Source organism: Oncorhynchus mykiss, chromosome 15, assembly GCF_057628025.1.
Source record: "Oncorhynchus mykiss isolate SJ-2025 chromosome 15, ASM5762802v1, whole genome shotgun sequence".
Classification (NCBI taxonomy): domain Eukaryota; kingdom Metazoa; phylum Chordata; class Actinopteri; order Salmoniformes; family Salmonidae; genus Oncorhynchus; species Oncorhynchus mykiss.
In genome coordinates this window covers 42,495,785-42,517,786 of record NC_143036.1, presented here as the reverse complement: position 1 = coordinate 42,517,786, position 22,002 = coordinate 42,495,785, and the positions used below count along the sequence as shown (strand labels likewise).

At 42.9% G+C, this 22,002-nt stretch overlaps 1 protein-coding gene across 4 annotated transcripts in view; it reads left to right on the top strand.

The window, feature by feature from the left end:
* Nucleotides 1–22,002, top strand: part of dgkd (diacylglycerol kinase delta) — a 120,903-nt gene that overhangs the window by 50,898 nt on the left and 48,003 nt on the right. For all 4 annotated transcript variants that reach the window (XM_036944350.2, XM_036944348.2, XM_036944351.2 and 1 more), the window contains 5 exons: nucleotides 19,101–19,195; nucleotides 19,302–19,401; nucleotides 19,570–19,840; nucleotides 20,373–20,522; nucleotides 20,806–20,934. In XM_036944350.2, coding sequence (XP_036800245.2) covers nucleotides 19,101–19,195; nucleotides 19,302–19,401; nucleotides 19,570–19,840; nucleotides 20,373–20,522; nucleotides 20,806–20,934 — 745 coding nt within the window. The remainder of the gene's footprint in view (nucleotides 1–19,100; nucleotides 19,196–19,301; nucleotides 19,402–19,569; nucleotides 19,841–20,372; nucleotides 20,523–20,805; nucleotides 20,935–22,002) is intronic.

The window sequence follows — 22,002 nt, the reverse complement described above, 5'->3', positions numbered from 1 at the left end:
GATTTGTTAAAAAAGTTTGAAATATCCAATAAATGTTGTTCCACTTCATGATTGTTCCCCACTTGTTGTTGATTCTTCACAAAAAAATACAGTTTTATATCTTTATGTTTGAAGCCTGAAATGTGGCAAAAGGTCGCAAAGTTCAAGGGGGCCGAATACTTTCGCAAGGCACTGTAAATTCCTGTTCTACACATTGTGATAGTTTTAGCTGAATTCGAGTACAATTGCAGTTACATTCCATTTATGGATGGAGTCATCAGACACTTGTCTTCAGATACACAGTATGTAGGCTACTGAGCTTGTCTGACACTTTAAGCGCACTGAAGACAAACAACTGACTCAAGAGGGAGTCAGAGATCAAGATAGCATAAACAGAAGAAAAATGACTTTTCCCGAACCATCTCGTCCTGCTGAACTTCGCAGATTCTGACACTATGCTCCCGAAGTTGCTGGTAATAAGCTACACCAGTGGTCAGCAACCTTTTCCATTTGGAGTGCCAATTAAATTAACTGTTCCACAAAAATGTGCATATGAAAATCATAACTGGCATGCACCGATCTGCATGCCAGTTATGATTTTCATATGCACATTTTTGTGGAACAGTTTCATTTATTTTATAATAAAGTCTTCGTATCTCAAAATTGTCATGTGGTTGATAAAAATTATATCTAAATGGAAATTATACAAATCTAAAAATAACTTATATTGCCAACTATGTAAAAATAGCCTAAATAAAGCCAACAAATAAAAACATTGCATTCTGCAGGTAGAAAATATCAGAATAAAAATAAATCACACTTCCTCAAGGAATTTGAAACATTCTATCTACTTGGTCCAGCCCGAAGCTTGCAACATTGAATAAAATATCAGTTTCCCACACAGCTGTAGGCTATTTATTTGTGCAAGGGAGAAGAAGTAATCAGGTAGGTGTATTTTATGACGTTTCTACCGAATCAAAGCATGACATTTGTTTTCCCTTTCACACCGAGTGGTTATCCAAAGGGAAAGAGTTGGAAAGATTTAGGCTACATTGAGGAACTATTGTCATTCTCAATGTATGTAGAAACAGACTTGTTTACTTTAAGAAGCTCCACAGCTCATTGGTGATGGTGAGTTAAGACAATCAGAAATACTATCAGCTCCCAAAATTTGTGTGCATGCCAGGTAGCCTAGGCCTACTTCTATGCGTAATCAGGTTTGCGTCCTTACTCAACTTTGACAGGAGTGCTCCAAACAAAACAATATTAATATATGGAACAAAAATATAAACGCAACATGCAATACTTTCATTGATTCTACTGAGTTACTGTTCATATGAGGAAATCAGTCAATTTAAATAAAAAAATCACATGGCCCTAATTTATGGATTTCACATGCTCTGGCCGATGAGTAGGGTTGATCCGAGCATTCTGACCTCACAATGGCAGTCAAGCACCCTAACTGGCTAACTTTGGCTAACTTGCTAGCTACTTCCAGGCATAAATGAGAGAACACCCCTCTCATTTTACTCACCTTAGCAGAGCTGGTTAGGCTGTTTTCATGTTATCCAGAGTGTTGGTGACTGTAACTGTGCTGCTGGCAACAATAAAATAAAATAAAAAGATTACGTTCAAATGGCTCTTGTGTGAAATAGTGACCCACGACATACGCCTAGTTTCCTGAAACGGGTCACAAATTATAATAACCAAACAAACATTGTAGATTAGAAATATTGCAAATTAACGGTAAATGGTGATACTGGTGTGCCATCCCCGTGGCCGCCACAATGTCACCTTGGAGAACGATGTCTGGTCACATGGTATGTTGAATGCTGAACGAGAGACCTTGGTTTATTGTTTTTGTAAAGTTGTGAGTGTTTCCTTGCAAAGTTTGATTTATAAAATTTTTGAGTTTGGATCCCGCAACTCGGTTAGTTTCAGTTGCTGTGACCGGTACTATCTGTCCCGGGATCCTCCAGACCAAAAAGTCTGAAGTTGTTTACAGAAGCTAGCTACTAACCTATCTGGTATCAGTATCAAACTAGCAGCCGATGCTGCTACCAACAGTATGTGCAAAGACACTGCTTTTGTGGTCACCGCTGTGAGAGGATTTTAAGAAGGACACATCTTTCTGCTTTTCAGATTTTTCAATTTGTGTGAGTTCTTTTTGTTCACTTAATTGAGAATTCCATGTAAAGAGAGAGACACGGAAGCCCAGCTAGCCCAGCCAGCTAGCCTAGAGGTCCCTATTGAACATTTTCAACGTTGCAGGAGCTGTGTTTATTTTTGCTTTTTTCCCGGGATGATGTGGACCGCCCGGACTTTCAATGTAGCAACTGTTCTTGCAGAGGACTACAGGGGCAAAGTGGCTACTCTTAGCAATCAAGTAGCGAACCTACACAAGCTACTGGGGAATCCACGCCCGCCTACTTTCACTTTCTCTTCTACCCCAGTAGCTGGACGCCGCTCTTATGTGGTGGACTTTTCGCCCCCACGTCGGCTCTCCACAGCCAACTGGCCAGTACTCTGTAGGGATCACTCCTCGAAGCGGTCTCCCCCTTCCCTGGAGAACGGAGTTAATAGAATGCTCCTGAATGACTTGGGGGATGTTCCTGTTCTTGACCCTACCAACCAGCCATGGAGATATGTCACTAGTCATGGAAGTTGAAGACAGCATCCTCTGGTAAACGGGGCCTCCTTGGAGATGTTAAGCCATGACCGGACACAGACAAGAAACGGCTTTGCCGCCTTGGATTCAGAGGTTCCGGCGCCTTCTTCTCTAGGGACTTCTGATTCAAATATGGATCAGGAGGTACCTGCGCCTTCGTCCTCTGTTCTGTCTCACTAGCCGGTGGCTTCTACCTCGGGTTCAGATCCTCAGAGCTCCCCCTCATCAGACAATAAGGCTGCCTGAGACTCCAGCCCATTCATCATCCATGATGGATACTACAGCTGGTTTCCCCCACCGTCCTTCGGTCCTCGAGGGGTTTGCGAAACCACTTGAGGCGAAAATGTCCGGACCTCGTCAGCCATTTGCACCAGCTGTCATCATCAACAGCTCTATTGTAAGAGACATCTTATTTCCCGGAGCAAAAACCCTGTGCTATCCTGGAGCACGAGTACAGGACATTACAAGGCTGCTTCCGAACATTCTGTGACAGATGCTGGGAGCTGATGCTGTCGTACCTCATGTAGGCTAGGTGGGCTAGCTCGGGAACTTCTGAAAATGTATTTTAGAGAACTGATTCTAGCACTAAAGGATTCTGAAAAGTGGACAATCATTTCTGGTCCGGTACCATCGTTGGGCTGCGGGTGTGAAATATTCAGCAGGCTATTGGCATTACACAACTGGCTAAAATATTACTGTAGCTCTGTTGGAATCACTTTTATAGATAACTTCAAAACCTTCTGGAAAGAGAAGATGCTCCAGTGAAATGACAGAGTCCATCCAAATCATCTTGGCTCCTGGAGTCTGTCCACGCTTTTCAAGGCTGTGTTGAGACAATGACTTATCAATGACCCAAGACCAGCTCAGTTAATCCCTACCATTGTGTCGAGGGGCGTTGGCAGACAAATTAAGTTACTTACATTGTATGTCCCCCTAACTGATTTGAATGCCTCTGATCCTACAGCTATTGCATGCAGTAATCATGTGCCTATGAACCAGAGTTATACAGTTAGCACTGAGGCGGTGTGCCCTTGTAGGAAGTCCACTGAGTGCAGCTCAGCTCCAATATAAATGACATGAGCAAGTCTGTTTTTAATGCTTTACTGGGAAGCTCATCAGAAGTAATCAGGCATCCCAGAAAGTACTATAAATAGCCCATATCAACATATGTAGCCTTTGAAGTCAATAACATGCTAGTAACAGATTACATTAATATTCTGTTTCTGAAACTCACTTAGCTAATATCTTTGATGATACAGTGGTAGCAATACATGGTTATAACATCTACAGAAAATACAGAAATACCAATGGGGGCGGTGTTGCGGTCTAAATTCAGAACCACATTCCTGTAAAGCTTAGAGAGGATCTTTTGTTAAATATTGTTGAAGTAACAGCTACAGCTACAGCTTCATCTGCCTCACCTAAAGCCCATTCTAGACCACCAAGTGCCAACAATCAGTATCTGGATAATATGTGTGAAATGCTTGATAATGTATGTGATATCAACAGAGGTATATTTTCTGGGGGTGATTTCATTATTGACTGGCTTACGTCAAGCTGCCCCCTCAAGAAAAAGCTTCAAACAGTAATCAGTGCCTGCAACCTGGTTCAGGCTGTCAGTCAACCAACTAGGGTAGTTACAAACAGGACAGGAATGAAATCATCAACATGTATTGATCATGTTGCAGACATTTTCTTTAAAGCAGTATCCAAATCCATAGGATGTAGTGATCACAATATAGTAGCCATATCTAGGAAAACATAAAGTTCCAAAGGCTGGGTGTCACGTTCTGACCTCTATTTCCTTTGTTTTGTATTTATTTAGTATGGTCAGGGCGTGAGTTGGGTGGGCAGTCTATGTTTGTTTTTCTATGTTTTGGGGCAGTTCTATGTTTTCGGCCTAGTATGGTTCTCAATCAGAGGCAGGTGTCATTAGTTGTCTCTGATTGAGAATCATACTTAGGTAGCCTGGGTTTCACTGTGTTTGTGGGTGATTGTTCCTGTCTTTGTGTTTGCACCAGATAGGGCTGTTTTGAGTTCTCACGTTTCTTGTTTTCGTTAGTTTGTTCATGTATAGTGTCTTCATTAAAATACAATGAACAACCACCACGCTGCGTTTTGGTCCGCCTCCACTTCACAACAAGAGAACCGTTACACTGGGCCTAATATAAGAGGTCATATAATATGTTTTGTAGTGATTCTTATGTTTTTTGCTGGTCTGTGGTGTTTAATAAGAAGCACATTTATGAAATAGCTTATTCCAGTTACTAATAAGCATGTACCCATTTAAGAAAATGACTGTAAAAACTGTTGAATCCCCTTGTATTGATGAGGAATTTAAAAATGGTATGGTTGAGATGGCAAAAGCTATGACAAATAAGGCTGACGGCACAAATTGAGAAATCATGTGACTAAACTAAATAAAAAGAAGAAGAAACTATACTAAGAAATAAAAAATTATAATATAAAGAATGATAGTAAAACGTTTTGGAGCACCTTTAAAAAAAAATTGGGCAAAAAGACAAACTCAGCTCATCATTCAATGAATCAGATGGCTCATTCATCCCAAAACCCACTGATATTACCAACTACTTTAATGATTTTTGCATTGACAAGATGAGTAAACTTGAGGCATGACATGCCATCAACAAACGCTGACACTACACATCCAAGTATATATGACCAAATTATGAAGGACAAGCATTGTACTTTTGAATTCTGTAGTGAGTGTGTAAGAGGTGAAAAAATGAATTGTTGTCTATCAACAATGACATGCCACCGGGGTTTGACAACTTGTATGGAATTTTACTGAGGATAATAGCGGACGATATTGTCAATATAAGCCTACTAGATTGGGGCGGCAGGTAGCCTAGTGGAGTTTTGGGCCGGTAAAAATATGTTGTTCTGCCCCTGAACAAGGCAATTAACCTACTGTTCCTAGGCTATCATTGTAAATAAGAACACTTAACAAATAGCTGCAGTTAGTTTCAGAATGGGTGGCAAGGAATAAGTTAGTCCTAAATATTTCTAAAACTAAAAGCAAGTATTTGGAACAATTAATTAATTCACCAAACCCTTAACCTCAACTAAATCTTGTAATGAATAATGAATTGTAAACTGACATGGTCAAAACATATTGATATTGAACAGTGACTAAGATGGGGAGAAGTCTGTCCATAATAAAGCGCTGCTCTGCCTTCTTAACAACGCTATCAACAAGGCAGGTCCTACAGGCCCTAGTTTTGTCACACCTGGACTACTGTTCAGTTGTGTGGTCAGGTGCCACGAAGAGTGAGGAAAATTACAATTGGCTCAGAATAGGGCAGAACGGCTAGCCCTTAAAAGTACAAGGGATCTAACATTAATGATATGCATGTCATTCTCTCATGGCTCAAAGTGGAGGAGAGATTGACTTCGTCACTACTACTTTTTGTAAGAAGTGTTGACAAGCTGAATGCACCGAGCTATCTGTTAAACTACTAGCACATAGCTCAGACACCCACTCTCTTCACAGTCCCCAAGTACAGAACAGACTATGGGAGGTGCACAAAACTACATAGAGCCATGACTACACAGAACTCTATTCCACATCAGGTAACTGATGCAAGCAGTAGAATCAGATTTAACACATTAAAATATATCTTATGGAACAACGGGGACTGTGAAGAGACACACAAAGTTACAGACACACAAATATGCACACAAGTGCTAGCACACGCACTCTACACACGTACAATGTAATATTATTGTATGGTGGTATTATACGTTTGGTATTGTATATATGCAGTGGTGTAATAATGTTGGCAGCAGCTAATGGGGATCCCTAATAAATACAAATACAAATGGATTAGTCCACTAAGACAGGCATCAATTAAGATGTGCTATAAAACTGGCCAACAGCGTATTAACCCAAACAATCCACCAGTCGACTAAATGAGGTCAGCCCTAGTATTTACAGTGCATTCGGAAAGTTTTCAGACTACTTGACTTTTTCCTAATTTTGTTACATTACAGTCGTGTTCTAAAATTGATGAAATAAAAAATGTTCCTCGTCAATCTTCACACAATACCCCATAATGACAAAGCGAAAACAACAGGTTTTTAGATGTTTTTTCTAAATTAATTAAAAAAATTCATTAAAAATACAAAACAGAACTCTAATCCAATTTTATTTGTCACGTGTGCCGAATACAACAGGTGTAGTAGACCTTACAGTGAAATGCTTACTTACAAGCCCTTAACCCTTAACCAACAATAAAAATAAAAAAGCAACAATAAAATAATAACGAGGCAATATACAGGGTGTACAGGTACAGAGTCAATGTACGGGGGGGTACGAGATAAATGTAGGTACGGGTAAAGTAACTGTAAGGGTTTTCGTAGTATGAAGGATCGGAGGACCAAAATGCAGCGTGGTAAGTGTTCATGTTTTTTTAATGAATAACGAACACTGAACAAAACAAAAAACGTGAAGTAAATCAAACCGAAACAGTCACGGAAAATAAACACCCACAACACGGAAAATAAACACCCACAACTCAAAAGTGAAACCAGGCTACCTAAGTATGATTCTCAATCAGGGACAACTGCCACAGGGCCCACCAGGCGGTGGAGACCTACAGGAGGCCTGATGCATGGAGGAGGCTCTGGATGGACCGCGCTGTGGGGGAGCTCTGGTGCGCAACCATGGCACCACTCCTCTAGGCTGGATGCCCACTTTAGCCCGGACCCTCCCGAGTGCAGGCACAGGTTGAATCGGGCTGTGGGTAAGCACTGGAGCTCTGGTGCATACCACTTGCACCTCTCCCTTCGGCTCAATACCCACATTTGCCCGGCACGGGCGGAGCGCAGGCATAAAACGCACTGCACCCTCCCAGCGCCTTGGAGACACAGCACGCAGCGCCGGCGCAGGATACCCTGGACCGAAACGGCGTACTGGAGACCAAACACGCTGGGCTGGCACAACACGCCCTGGCTGGATGCCTATTCTCGCATGGCACTTGCGGGGGGCTGGCCTATAGCCCACCGGGCTATGAGCGCGTACTGGCGACACTGTGTGTTTGACAGCATAATAAGGTGCCTGACCAGTACTGCGCTTCTTCCGATAAGCACGAGGAGTGGGCTCAGATCTCCAACCTGACTCTGCCCCACTCCCCGTGTGCCCCTTCCAATTTTTTTGGGGGGGGCTGCCTCTCGTGCCTGTCGCGCTGCCTCCTCATATCGCCGCCGATCAGCTCTCGCTGCCTCCAGCTTTGCCTTGGGGCGGCGATATTCCCCAGCCTGTGCCCAGGGTCCCTTGCCGTCAAGTATTTCCTCCCATGACTAGGAGTCCTGCGTTCGCTGCTGCTGCTGCTGCTGCTGCTGCTGCTGCTGCCGCTCGTTACCACGCTCCTTGGTCCTTGGTTGGTGGGTGTCTTCTGCCGAAGAGGAGTAGTATGAAGGATGGGGGGACCAAAATGCAGCGTGGTAAGTGTTCATGTTTTTTAATGAATAACGAACACTGAACAAAACAATAAACGTGAAGTAAGTCAAACCGAAACAGTCCCGCGTGGCACAGACACTAACACGGAAAGTAAACACCCACAACTCAAAAGTGAAACCAGGCTACCTAAGTATGATTCTCAATCAGGGACAATGATTGACAGCTGCCTCTGATTGAGAACCATACTAGGCCGGGACGCTTTCATCCCGAACGATCCCAGAGTGGTTAAGAAGCCTTTTGGACCTAGACTTGGTGCTTGGTGCAAGTTGGAGTGGGTCTAGGGTTTCTGGGATGATGGTGTGGATGTGAGCCATGAGCAGCCTTTCAAAGCACTTTATGGCTACAGACGTGAGTGCTACGGGTCGGTAGTCATTTAGGCAGATTACCTTGGTTTTCTTGGGCACAGGGACTATGGTGGTCTGCTTGAAACATTTATGGGACAGGTTGAAAATTGCCAGTTGGTCACTGCGTGCTCGGAGTACACGTCCTGGTTTTCCGTCTGGCCCTGCGGCCTTGAGAATGTTGACCTGTTTAGAGGTCTTACACACATCGGCTACGGCGAGCGTGATCATACAGTCGTCCGGAACAGCTGGTGCTCTCATGCATGCTTTAGTGTTGCTTGCCTCGAAGTGCGCATTGAAGTAATTTAGCTCATCTGGTAGGCTTGTGCAACTGGGCAGCTCGTGGCTGTGCTTCCCTTTGTAGACTGTGATAATTTCTAAGTCCTGCCACATACGACGAGCTTCGGAGCCAGTGTAATAGTATTCAATCTTCGTCCTGTATTTACGCTTTGCCTGTTTGATGGTTCGTCTCAGGGCAAAGCGGGATTTCTTATAAGCATCCAGGTTAGAGTCCCGCTTCTGGAAAGCGGCAGCTCTACCCTTTAGCTCTTTGCGGATGTTGCCTGTAGTGCATAGCTCCGGTTTGGGGTATGTACGTACAGTCACTCTGGGGACAACGTCATCGATGCACATATTGATGAAGCCGTTGACTGATGTGGTGTACTCCTCAATGCCATCGGATGAGTCCCGGAATATATTCCAGTCTGTGCTAGCAAAACAGTCCTGTAACTTAGCATCTGTGTCATCTGACCACTTCCATATTGAGTGAGTCCCTGGTACTTCCCGCTTTAGTTTTTGCTTGTAAGCACGAATCAGGAGGATGTAATTATGGTCAGATTTGTCAATGAGGGCGAGGGAGAGATTTGTACGTGTCTCTGTGTGTGGTGTAAAGGTGGTCTAGAGTTTTTTTCCCCTCTTGTTGCACATGTAACATGCAGATTTAAGTTTGCCTGCATTAAAGTCCCTGGCCACTAGGAGTGCTTCCTCTGCGTGAGCATTTTCTTGTTTGCTTATGGCTTTATACAGCTCGTTGAGTGCGGTCTTAGTGCCAGAATCAGATTGTCGTGCAAAATAGACAGCTACGAAGCTATAAATGAAAACTCTCTTGTTAAATAGTGTGGTCTACAGCTTATAATGAGATACTTATCATCAAGATACTTGAGACTTCCTTAATATTTGATTTTGCACACCAGCTGTTATTGACGAATAGACACAGACCGCCACCCCATGTCTTACCGGAGGCAGATGTTCAGCCTTGCCAATGCACGGAAAGACCAGCCAACTATATATTATCCATGTCGTCACTCATCCACGACTCGTGAAACATAAGATATTGCAGTTTTTAATGTCCCATTAGTAAATCCTTTGTGTTCGACTTCTTAAAAAAAATATTTCTCCAGTTCGAGGTGAGTAATCGCTGTTCTAATATCCAGAGGCACTTTTCTGTCATAAGAGAGTGGCAGAAACATTATGTGCAAAATAAATGACAAACAATGCGAAAAACCACACAGAATTCCACAATTGGTTAGGAGCCCGTAAAACGGCAGCCATGTCCTCCTGCGCCATTCTTTCTTATTTACATAAGAAGTATTCAGACCCTTTGCTATGAGTCTCAAAATTGAGGTGCATCCTGTTTTCATTGATCATCCTTGAGATGTTTCTACAACTTGATTGGAATCCACCTATGGTAAATTCAATTGATTGTACATGATTTGGAAAGGCACACACCTGTCTATATAAGGTTCCACAGTTGACAATGCATGTCAGAGCAAAAACCAAGCCATGAGATCGAAGGAACTGTCTGTTGAGCTCTGAGACAGGACTGGTTAGAGGCATCGATCTGGGGAAGGGTACAAAAAATGTCTGCAGCGTTGAAGGTTCCCAAGAACACTTGTCTCCATCATTCTTATATGGAAGAATTTTGGAGCCACCAAGACTCTTCCTAGAGCTGGCTGCCTGGCCAAACTGAGCAATCGGGGGAGATATTCCTTGGTCAGGGAGGTGACTAAGAACCCGATGGTCACAGAGCTCCAGAGCTCCTCTGTGGAGATGGGAGAACCTTCCAGAAGGACAACAATCTCTGCAGCACTCTACCAATCAGGCCTTTATGGTAGAGTGGCCAGACGGAAGCCACTCCTCAGTAAAAGGCACATGACAGCCCACTTGGAGTTTGCCAAAAGGCACCCAAAGGACTCTCAGACCATGAGAAACAAGATTCTCTGGTCTGATGAAACCACGATTTAACACTTTGGCACCATCCCTACGGTGAAGCATGATTGTGGCAGTATCATGACTGTCTTGTGAGGTTAACAATGGGTCAGATCAGCTTGGCAGTGTCTGACAATAACCAGACCCTCTCCCACCTGCAAAGGGGGGGTGGAGGGCACTATACCGGTTTGACAGCTCACACCCGGTCATAAATTTAAGCAGGAGAGAACTCTCTCTCTACCCTTTTGTATCAACCAAGGAAATGCCTTCTTCTAGAGAGGTTTTTGCCCGCCCAAAACTCTTAACGCCCAAAAGTGGATAATGGAACAATAATTCTAACATGGGGAAATGGGTCAGTGGGGAGATGTAGAAAACTAATGTCATATTGTTTTTTATGTTGTGATGTTATTAAAAACTATATGGACCAAATACTGTAACTTGGAAATGATACCCCCTTTATCTGTCAAGTTTTCATCCAATATGTCCGGCATAGTCTATGATAAATGAAGGTATATGTGCTAAGATAAATCAAATAAAATTTTATTGGTCACGTACACATGGTTAGCAGATGTTATTGCGATTGCAGTGAAATGCTTGTGCTTCTAGTTCTGACAGGACAGCAATATCTAACAATTCCACAACAGCTACCTAATACACACAAATCTAAGTAAGGAATGGAATAAGAGTATATACATATAAATCTGTTGTTAGTGCCAGTAAAGGCCGCTTTACCACTCTTGGGTAGTGGAATTACTGTGGCTTCCCTCCAGGCCTGAGGACAAAGACTTTCCTCTAGGCTCAGATAAAACATTTGACAGACAGGAGTGGCTATAGAGTCAGCTACCATCCTTAGTAGCTTTCCATCTAAGTTGTCAATGCCAGGTTTGTCATTATTGATTGTTAACAATCATTTTCCCACTTCTCCCACACAAACTTTACACAATTCAAACTTGCACTGCTTTTCTTTCATTATTCGTTTTTTTTAAATACATTAATATAATGGCTCACTGTTTGTTGTGGTCATTTCCTGCCCAAGTTTGTCCACTTTTCCAATGAAATAATCATTAAAATAATTGGCAACATCAAATGGTTTTGTGATGAATAAGCCATCTGATTCGATGAAAGATGGAGTTGAATTTGTCTTCCTGCCCAGAATTTAATTTAAAGTACTCCAAAGTTTTTTTTCTATCCTTTATTTCATTGATCTTGGCTTCATAATAAAGTGTATTCTTCATTTTGTTGAGTTTAGTCACATAATTTCTCAATTTGCAGTAAGTAAGCCAGTCAGATGTACAGCCAGACTTATGAGCCCCTCCTTTTGCCCCATCTTTTTCAACCATACAGTTTTTAAATTCCTCATCAATCCATGGAGCCTTAACAGTTCTGACAGTCAGTTTCTTAACAGGTGCATGTTTATCAGTAATTGGATGAAGCAATTTCATAAATTCATCAAGTGCAGTGTCTGGATTAATGATATCATTAATGACATCAGACCGACAAATATTTTTAACATCATCCACATAAGAGTCACAGCAAAATCTTTTGTATGATCTCTTATACACTATTTTAGGCCCAGCTGTTGGAACTCTGCCTTTCCTGGATATAGCCACTATGCCACTATATTGTGATCTCTGCATCCAATGGGTATGGATATACCTTTAAAACAAAGTTTTACTGCATTAGTAAACATGTGATCAATACATGTGGATGATCTTGTTCCTGTAGTGTTTGTTAACACTATGGTAGGTTGATTAATAACCTGAACTAGGTTACAGGCACTGGTTACAGTAAGAAGCTTCCTCTTGAGCGGACAGCTTGATGAAAACCAGTCAATATTCAGGTCCCCAAAAAAGTAGACCTCTCTGTTTACATCACCTACACTATCCAGCATTTCACACATATGATTTAGATACTGACTGTTAGCACTTGGTGGCCTATAGCAACACCCCAAAAGAAAATGTTTTAGATGTGCCAAGTGAACCTGCAGCCACAACACTTCAATAACACTTGACATAAGATCTTCTCTAAGCATTACAGGGATATGGCTCTGAATCTATCTATCTATATACAGAGGGGCAAAACAGTATTTAGTCAGCCACCAATTGTGCAAGTTCTCCCACTTAAAAAGATGAGAGAGGCCTGTAATTTTCATCATAGGTACACTTCAACTATGACAGACAAAATGAGGAAACAAAATCCAGAAATCACATTGTAGGATTTTTAATGAATTTATTTGCAAATTATGGTGGAAAATAAGTATTTTCTGGATTTTTTTTCTTCTCATTTTGTCTGTCATAGTTGAAGTGTACCTATGATGAAAATTACAGGCCACTCTCATCTTTTTAAGTGGGAGAACTTGCACAATTGTTGGCTGACTAAATACTTTTTTTGCCCCACTGTGTGTGTGCGTGCGTGCCTGTCTGTCTGTCTCTCTGTCTGTCTGTCTGTCTGTCTGTCTGTCTGTCTGTCTGTCTGTCTGTCTGATCTTCCCCCATAAGCATTTTTGTCTCTTCTATAAATGTTATATCCTTGTATTGCTACTGATGTATCATCAAATGGATTATCTAAGTGAGTCTCAGAAATGGCTAATACAGTGCCTTGCGAAAGTATTCGGCCCCCTTGAACTTTGCGACCTTTTGCCACATTTCAGGCTTCAAACATAAAGATATAAAACTGTATTTTTTTGTGAATAATCAACAACAAGTGGGACACAATCATGAAGTGGAACGACATTTATTGGATATTTCAAACTTTTTTAACAAATCAAAAACTGAAAAATTGGGCGTGCAAAATGATTCCGCCCCCTTAAGTTAATACTTTGTAGCGCCACCTTTTGCTGCGATTACAGCTGTAAGTCGCTTGGGGTATGTCTCTATCAGTTTTGCACATCGAGAGACTGACATTTTTTTCCATTCCTCCTTGCAAAACAGCTCGAGCTCAGTGAGGTTGGATGGAGAGCATTTGTGAACAGCAGTTTTCAGTTCTTTCCACAGATTCTCGATTGGATTCAAGTCTGGACTTTGACTTGGCCATTCTAACACCTGGATATGTTTATTTTTGAACCATTCCATTGTAGATTTTGCTTTATGTTTTGGATCATTGTCTTGTTGGAAGACAAATCTCCGTCCCAGTCTCAGGTCTTTTGCAGACTCCATCAGGTTTTCTTCCAGAATGGTCCTGTATTTGGCTCCATACATCTTCCCATCAATTTTAACCATCTTCCCTGTCCCTGCTGAAGAAAAGCAGGCCCAAACCATGATGCTGCCACCACCATGTTTGACAGTGGGGATGGTGTGTTCAGCTGTGTTGCTTTTACGCCAAACATAACGTTTTGCATTGTTGCCAAAAAGTTCAATTTTGGTTTCATCTGACCAGAGCACCTTCTTCCACATGTTTGGTGTGTCTCCCAGGTGGCTTGTGGCAAACTTTAAACAACACTTTTTATGGATATCTTTAAGAAATGGCTTTCTTCTTGCCACTCTTCCATAAAGGCCAGATTTGTGCAATATACGACTGATTGTTGTCCTTTGGACAGAGTCTCCCACCTCAGCTGTAGATCTCTGCAGTTCATCCAGAGTGATCATGGGCCTCTTGGCTGCATCTCTGATCAGTCTTCTCCTTGTATGAGCTGAAAGTTTAGAGGGACGGCCAGGTCTTGGTAGATTTGCAGTGGTCTGATACTCCTTCCATTTCAATATTATCGCTTGCACAGTGCGCCTTGGGATGTTTAAAGCTTGGGAAATCTTTTTGTATCCAAATCCGGCTTTAAACCTCTTCACAACAGTATCTCGGACCTGCCTGGTGTGTTCCTTGTTCTTCATGATGCTTTCTGCGCTTTTAACGGACCTCTGAGACTATCACAGTGCAGGTGCATTTATACGGAGACTTGAATACACACAGGTGGATTGTATTTATCATCATTAGTCATTTAGGTCAACATTGGATCATTCAGAGATCCTCACTGAACTTCTGGAGAGAGTTTGCTGCACTGAAAGTAAAATAATTTTGCACGCCCAATTTTTCAGGTTTTGATTTGTTAAAAAAGTTTGAAATATCCAATATAAGTCGTTCCACTTCATGATTGTGTCCCACTTGTTGTTGATTCTTCGCAAAAAAATACAGTTTTATATCTTTATGTTTGAAGCCTGAAATGTGGCAAAAGGTCACAAAGTTCAAGGGGGCCGAATACTTTCGCAAGGCACTGTATATGAATCTTATCTGATGTTAACAAGTTATTGATTTCATAAACCTTATTTCTAAGGCTACATATATTAATATGGGTTATTTTCAGCCCTTTCCTGGGTAGCTTATTAGAGATAGACATAATATTGAAAAGTGCAGACAAAGCAAGAGAAAATAATATACATTCAGCAGTCCATTAATCAATTGGTGTGTGTGCTGCGGGTTTGAGGCTACGAACCCATAGGCTTGACTCTCTCATCCCTTCCAGGCTTCTGGGTGGGAGTGTGAACAATGAGCCTGTTGTACGCAATGTCCCCACGTGCTCTGGCAGCTTTCAGCTTTCTCTTCTGGCGCAAAGAACAGCTAGCTACCTCGTCCATGAACCTTAGGAACTTGACCACTATCGGCCTGGGCCTATCACCTGGACCGGTGGTGGGTTTTCCAGTCCTGTGGGTGTGCGCTCCACCTCAATCTTCCTGTGGTCCATCTTCAATTTCTCAGAGATCATTTCCCTCACTTTGTCCTCAGACTCCATCCACGTCTCGGGCAGATTCTGCAATTCTGTCCACAACCATGTTGTTTCGCCTTGATTGTCCCTCAAGATAATCAAATTTCTCTGTCATTGTTATCATGGATTCACATACAGAACTGATGTCCTCTCTCAATGGTTTATAGATTGCTGTCATCATGCCGTTCTCCTATTTCAACTCGTCGAGCTGACCCTGGGAGAATTGTAAACTATTCTTCAGGTCCTGAACCTCTCTGGTCAGGTTGTCCATTCTTTTATTAGTAGAATCCACAAGTATTTGAACAAAACACTTGAAACTTTTTTCTTGTTGTTGTAACAACTGCTTATAGGTTTCTTTTTGTTAATTAAAAGATCCTCAACGTGTGATAGACACCACTGGCACTGTCCTCAACAGTACTCCCGCCGGCTTGGTCTTTGTCATGGTAGCTAGCAATGTATGTTAGGCTGTTACACCTCGCAGTTCCAGACAGGGCAGGTGACAGGGAAAATTGAAAACAACAAACAGCAAGGATCTAGACAGCCACAAGCTCGGGACAATCCGCGGGTCCCAGCCACAATGGCTAACTGCGTCGCGGGCTGCGTTCAAGAACACCTCGCTGGCTTGATGTCCAGCTAGCTAGCAGCTAGGCTAGCTGTGACACCAAATAGCTCCTCAGACCCGTCCTTGGTCGGCAGGATCACTGTAAAGATGCAAGCAGTCCCAGCAACTGATGCCAACTGCGTCACGGGATCCAACATAAGAAGCTAGGTAGCTACCAAAAACTTCCCAATATACTTTTAAACAATAAACTTTCCAGACAAACAAAACTGAGCTCTTCCTTGTTCTGTGTACAACAGGAAGTGACAATGAACAAAGTAATAAATCCCCAAATGTTTGCTGAAGTGAACACCCAAGCGTACCAAGCGGTGATACAGCCCGACAGGATGCTTTCAATTGTGCATCTGTAAAAGTTTGTGAGGGTTTTAGGTGACAAGCCATATTTCTTCAGCCTCCTTTCCACCTTCTCTCGATGCTGTCCCATCGATATGGATAAGGGTGTGCTCCCTCTGCTCTTTCCTGAAGTCTACGATAAGCTCCTTTGTTTTGTTGACGTTGAGTAAGAGATTATTTAACTGGCACCTCTTCCCTGTAGGCTGTCTCGTCATTGTTGGTAATCAGGCCTACTAATGTTGTGTCGTCGGAAAACTTGATTGAGTTGGAGGTGTGCGTGGCATGCAGTCATGGTTGAACAGGGAGTACAGGAGGGGGGTGAACACTCACCCTTGTGGGGTGTGTTGTTTCCTACCTTCACCATCTGGGTGTGGCACGTCTGGAAGTCCAGGAACCGATTGCACAAGGCAGGGTTCAGACCCAGGACCCTGAGCTTAATGATGAGCTTGGAGGGTACTATTGTGTTGAATGCTAAGCTCAAGTCAATTAACAGCATTCTTACATAGGTATTCCTCTTCTCCACGTGGAATAGGATAGTGTGCAGTACGATGGCAATTGCATCGTCTGTGGATCTATTGGGGCGGTAAGCAAATTGAAGTGGGTCTAGGGTGTCAGGTAAGGTATAGGTGATATGATCCTTAACTAGCCTCTCAAAGCACTTCATGATGACAGTGAGTGCTACGGGGTGATAGTCATTTAGTTCAGTTACCTATGCTTTCTTGGGTACAGGAACAATGTACAATGTAAACAATGTACAATGTAAACAATCTTGAAGCAAGTGGGGACAGCAGACTGGGATAGGGACAGAGTTAATATATGTCTGTAAACACTCCAGCCAGCTGACCTGCTCATGCTCTGAAGGCCGTCTGGGCCGGCAGCTCTGAAGGCCGTCTGGGCCGGCAGCCTTGCGAGGGTTAACACTCTTAAATGTCTTACGTCGGCCACAGAGAAGGAGAGCCCCCAGTCCTTGGTAGCGTGCTGCATCGGTGGCACTGTGTTATCATCAAAGCGGGTGAAGAAGGTGTTTAGCTTGTCCGGAAGCAAGACGACGGTGTCCGCGACGTGGCTGGTTTTCCATTTGTAGTCCGTGATTGTCTGTCGACCCGGCCACGTACGTCTCATGTTTGAGGCGTTGAATTGTGACTCCACTTTGTCTCTACTGACGTTATGCCTGTTTGATTGCCTTACGGAGGGAATAACTACACTGTTTGTATTTGGCAATATTCCCAGTCACCTTGCCATGGTTAAATGTGGTGATTCGCACTTTCAGTTTTGAGCAAATGCTGCCATCTATCCACTGTTTCTGGTTTGGGTAGATTTTAATAGTTACAGTGGGTACAACATCTCCTATACACTTCCTGATGAACTGTGTATCCGTCAATGTTATTCTCAGAGGCTACCCGGAACATGTCCCAGTTCGTGTGTGCAAAACAATCTTAAAGCATGGAATCTGATTGGTCACACCAGCGTTGAATAGACCTGAGCACATATATTTCCTGTTTGAGTTTCTGCCTGTAGAAAGGGAGGAGCAAAATGGAGTCGTGATCAGATTTGCCGAAGGAAGGGCGGGGGATAACCTTGTAGGCATTTTCGAAAAGTTGAGTAGCAGTGGTCCAATGTATAGGTACAACTTTGGTAGAATTTTCCTCAAGTTTGCATTTTTTAAATCCCCAGCTACAATAAATGTGGCCTCAGGATATCTGGTTTCCAGTTTGCATAAAGTTCAGTGTAGTTCTTTGAGGGCCGTTGTGGTATCGGCTTGAAGGGGAATATACACGGCTGTGACTATAACCGAAGAGAATTCTCTTGGGAGGTAATACGGTCGGCATTTGACTGTGAGGTGTTCTAGGTCGGGTGAACAAAAGGACTGTACGTTTCTGTATGTTATCACAATCACACCATGAGTAGTTAATCATGAAACATATACCCATGCCTTTCTTCTTCCCGGAGAGTTCTTTATTCCTGTCTGTGCGTGGCACTGAGAACCCAGCTGTCTGTATGGACGGGGACATTATATCCCGAGAGAGCCATGTTTCCGTCAAACAGAGTATGTTACAATCCTTGATGTCTCTCTGGAAGGAGATGATCGCCCTGAGCTCGTCTACTTTATTATCCAAAGACTGAACATTAGCGAGCAATCTACTCGGAAGCGGTGGATGGTGTCCATGCCTCCTGAGTCAGACCAGAAGTCCACTCCGAATACCTCTTCTCCACCGCCTGTGTTTTGCCTCTAGAATAAGTTAAATTGCCCTGGGGGGTATGAACAAAGCTCCAATTCGGGAAAGTCCTATTTCTGGTGAGTTACCGCCGCTCTGAAATCCAAAAGTTATTTCCGTCTGTATGAAAAAACATTTCTGGGCTAATTATGTAACAAATAACACACAAAAACTAAATAGCTTAGGAGCTAGATGCAGAGCTGCCATATGTCATTCCCAAAAAGACTTGAGGCTGTAATTGCTGCCAAAGGTGCTTCAACAAAGGACCGAAAACTTATGTAAATGTGATATTTCCAGGTTTTTTTAAATCATTATAATTGCAAAAATTTATAGAAACCTGTTTTTGCTTTGTCATTTTGGGGCATTGGGTGTAAATTGATTGGGGGGGGACGATTTAATCAATTTTAGAATAATCTACAACGTAACAAAATGTGGAAAAGTCAAGGGGTCTGAATAATTTCCGAATGCACTGTATGTTGCACTGTAGGTGGTGATGCTCTGCAGTTCAAGACACATTCCTGAAGACTAGCCTGTTTTTGACCTTGATTGTTACCTGTGCCACAGGTGCAACAGATTCTGACCTACGAAGACTCTGTGGCAGCCCACCTGTCCAAGATCTTGACTTCAGATCAGCACTCAGTGGTCATCTCCTCAGCTAAGTATGTTTGTCGCTTCAATCAGTCTGTCTGCCTGCTCACTCCATACCGTTTCTTAGGTGTAGGTTTCCGTTGCCCTGAGTGTGTTGTGTGTTGTGCATGTTCGTAGGGTACTGTGTGAAACAGTGAAGGACTTTGTGGCTCGAGTGGGGAAGGCCTACGAGAAGAACAAGGAGAGCTCTGAGGAGTCAGAGGCTATGGCCAAGAAGGTAAGCTGTGAGGAACCATGGCTTTGTACCAATTATCTCACCTTGCTGACATCCCTTCACTGATTTTATGTAAATGACTGGTTTAGGAAATATGGTGGAAACTCCCTCCAGCCATATTTGCACTAATCAAGTGAATCAGAGCTGTGTTGATTGGTCGATTGGTTGCAGTGTGGGGTTCTGAGGGAAAAGCTGGACTCGCTGCTGAAGACGCTCAACGAGGAGGCGCAGGCATCTACTATGATGCCTGCCCCCCCCCCCACCATCGCTGAGGAGCAGGAGGAGGGCGAGGGAGTTCTGGTGCCATCGTCGCCCTCACCCGCCACCATCTCGTGCTCCCCCAGGCCCCTGACGGCCATCTTTAAACCCAGGGAACAGCTGATGCTGAGAGCCAACAGCCTGAAGAAAGCCATCAGGCAGATAATCGAGCACACTGAGAAAGGTGAGATGTTACCTTCCTACCGCTACTTCTGTTCTAATTGGTATGGGTCAATTCAGGAAGTAAACTGAAAGACTTCCGTGAAAAGCAATTCTGAATATTGGAATTAGATTTACAGTAAGGTTATTTGTCCTGTAAGGGAAGTTTTTGTCTGTGGTAAAAAAAAAAAAAAAACATAGTAGACTACACTGACCGACTTGGCATACTTGATGTTTCATATGTTACATAAAAACAGAGGACAGACGAAAACTTCAATGCCATAAGCATTGCAACAGTAGAGCAGGACTCCTGGGCAATCTTGTGGCCAGTCTCAGATCAGGCTTGCCGCCCGTATGATAGTTATTGGAATAGGAATTTCAGTTAACTTCCTGAATTGAGTGAAGCAAAATGGAATGGATGTACCACGACCCCCATATAATATAGTTGCTATCTATACTTATCTATACTTATCCAAAAGAGAGCGGTTTTACCTCTCTACTTTTTCAACATACCTGCTCTTGTTGCTGAACGGTCTTTCTCTCCATTCTTCTATCAGCGGTGGATGAGCAGAATGCCCAGACTCAGGAGGTGTTTGCTCTGGGGATGGAGGAGGAGGAGGAGGAGGAAGAGCAGGACAAGCTGTCTCTGCAGTCGTCCTACAGCGGGAACGCCTGTAACAGCACCAGGGGCCATCCAGTCCGCAGAGGTTAGTCATTGAACCCTGAGTCTCCCAACCTGGGTCGTGTTAATTTGGTACCAAACATAAGAAAACAGTCTGAACCAGGGAAGGATCACCTTTTAAATTGTTTTTAATTGCATGCCCTAATGAATACGGCCCAGACGATACGGATGATTTTAATTAAAGATGCGTGCCTATTTAGTATTGAAGATTTTCACTTATAAATGTGCATTTTTCAAATTTAAGGAGTGGGCCTTTAATCAAGATCCCAGTGTCTCATGTCTTTCTGTGTCTTTGTTTCATCCTGTAGTGTCCAAGACTCCTTGTGAGAAGCTCATCAGCAAAGGAAGCCTGTCAGTGGGCAGTTCTGCGTTACTTCCCGCCCAGACAGGAAGTCGCGAGAACATGCCGATGCTCAACACCAAGATCCTCTACCCAAGTAAGGGCATAAATTCTCACCAGCTCTGTACCGAGGGCCCTCAGTTCCCTAATCCCAAATCAACCCCTACTCCCTTGGACACTATTGTACACTGTAGTGCTGTGCGATTAGTGCTTTTTGAAGTCTGTTCGATTATAAAAAACAAATCACAATTTTCAATATCTTTTTTAATCAAATGCACTATGCATTATGTGGGTTGAATGCTGTAACAACACAGAATAAAACAAATAATAAAAGTCCCTGGATAGTAGTGACTGCCCATTACTGTTAATCACTTAAAACCATCAGTTATTCACATTACTTTACTTTAATAAAATATTTCAGTTGGTGTATATAACATTTGTTTTGTTTGATCATATTATTTAATTCCAAGTAATCATCTCATCTCTATAGAACTGCTGCCTATGCTGTCTGACAAAATCACTATTTTAGTAGTTCTTCAAAGCAAAGTACAGTTGAAGTCGGAAGTTTACATACACTTAGATTGGAGTCATTAAAACTAGTTTTTAAACCACTCCACAATTTTCTTATTAACAAACTATAGCTTTGGCAAGTTGGTTAGGACGTCTACTTTGTCCAACAATTGTTTACAGGCAGATTATTTAACATATAGTTCACTGTATCACAGTTCCAGTGGGTCAGAAGTCTACAAGTTGACTGTGCCTCTAAACAGCTTGGAAAATTCCAGAAAATGATGTCATTGCTTTAGAAGCTTCTGATAGGCTAATTGACATAATTTGAGTCACTTGGAGGTGTACCTGTGGATGTCAAGGCATACCTTCAAACTCAGTGCTTCTTTGCTTTACATCATGGGGAAATCAGCTAAGACCTCTTGTCTGGTTCTGGTTCATCCTTGGGAGCAATTTCCAAATGCCTGAAGGTACCACGATCATCTGTACAAACAATAGTATGCAAGTATAAACTCCATGGGACCACGCAGCCATCATACCGCTCAGGAAGGAGATGCGTTCTGTCTCCTGGAGATGAACGTACTTTGGTGCAAAAAGTGCAAATCAATCCCAGAACACCAGCAAAGGACCTTGTGAAGATGCTGGAGGAAACCGGTAC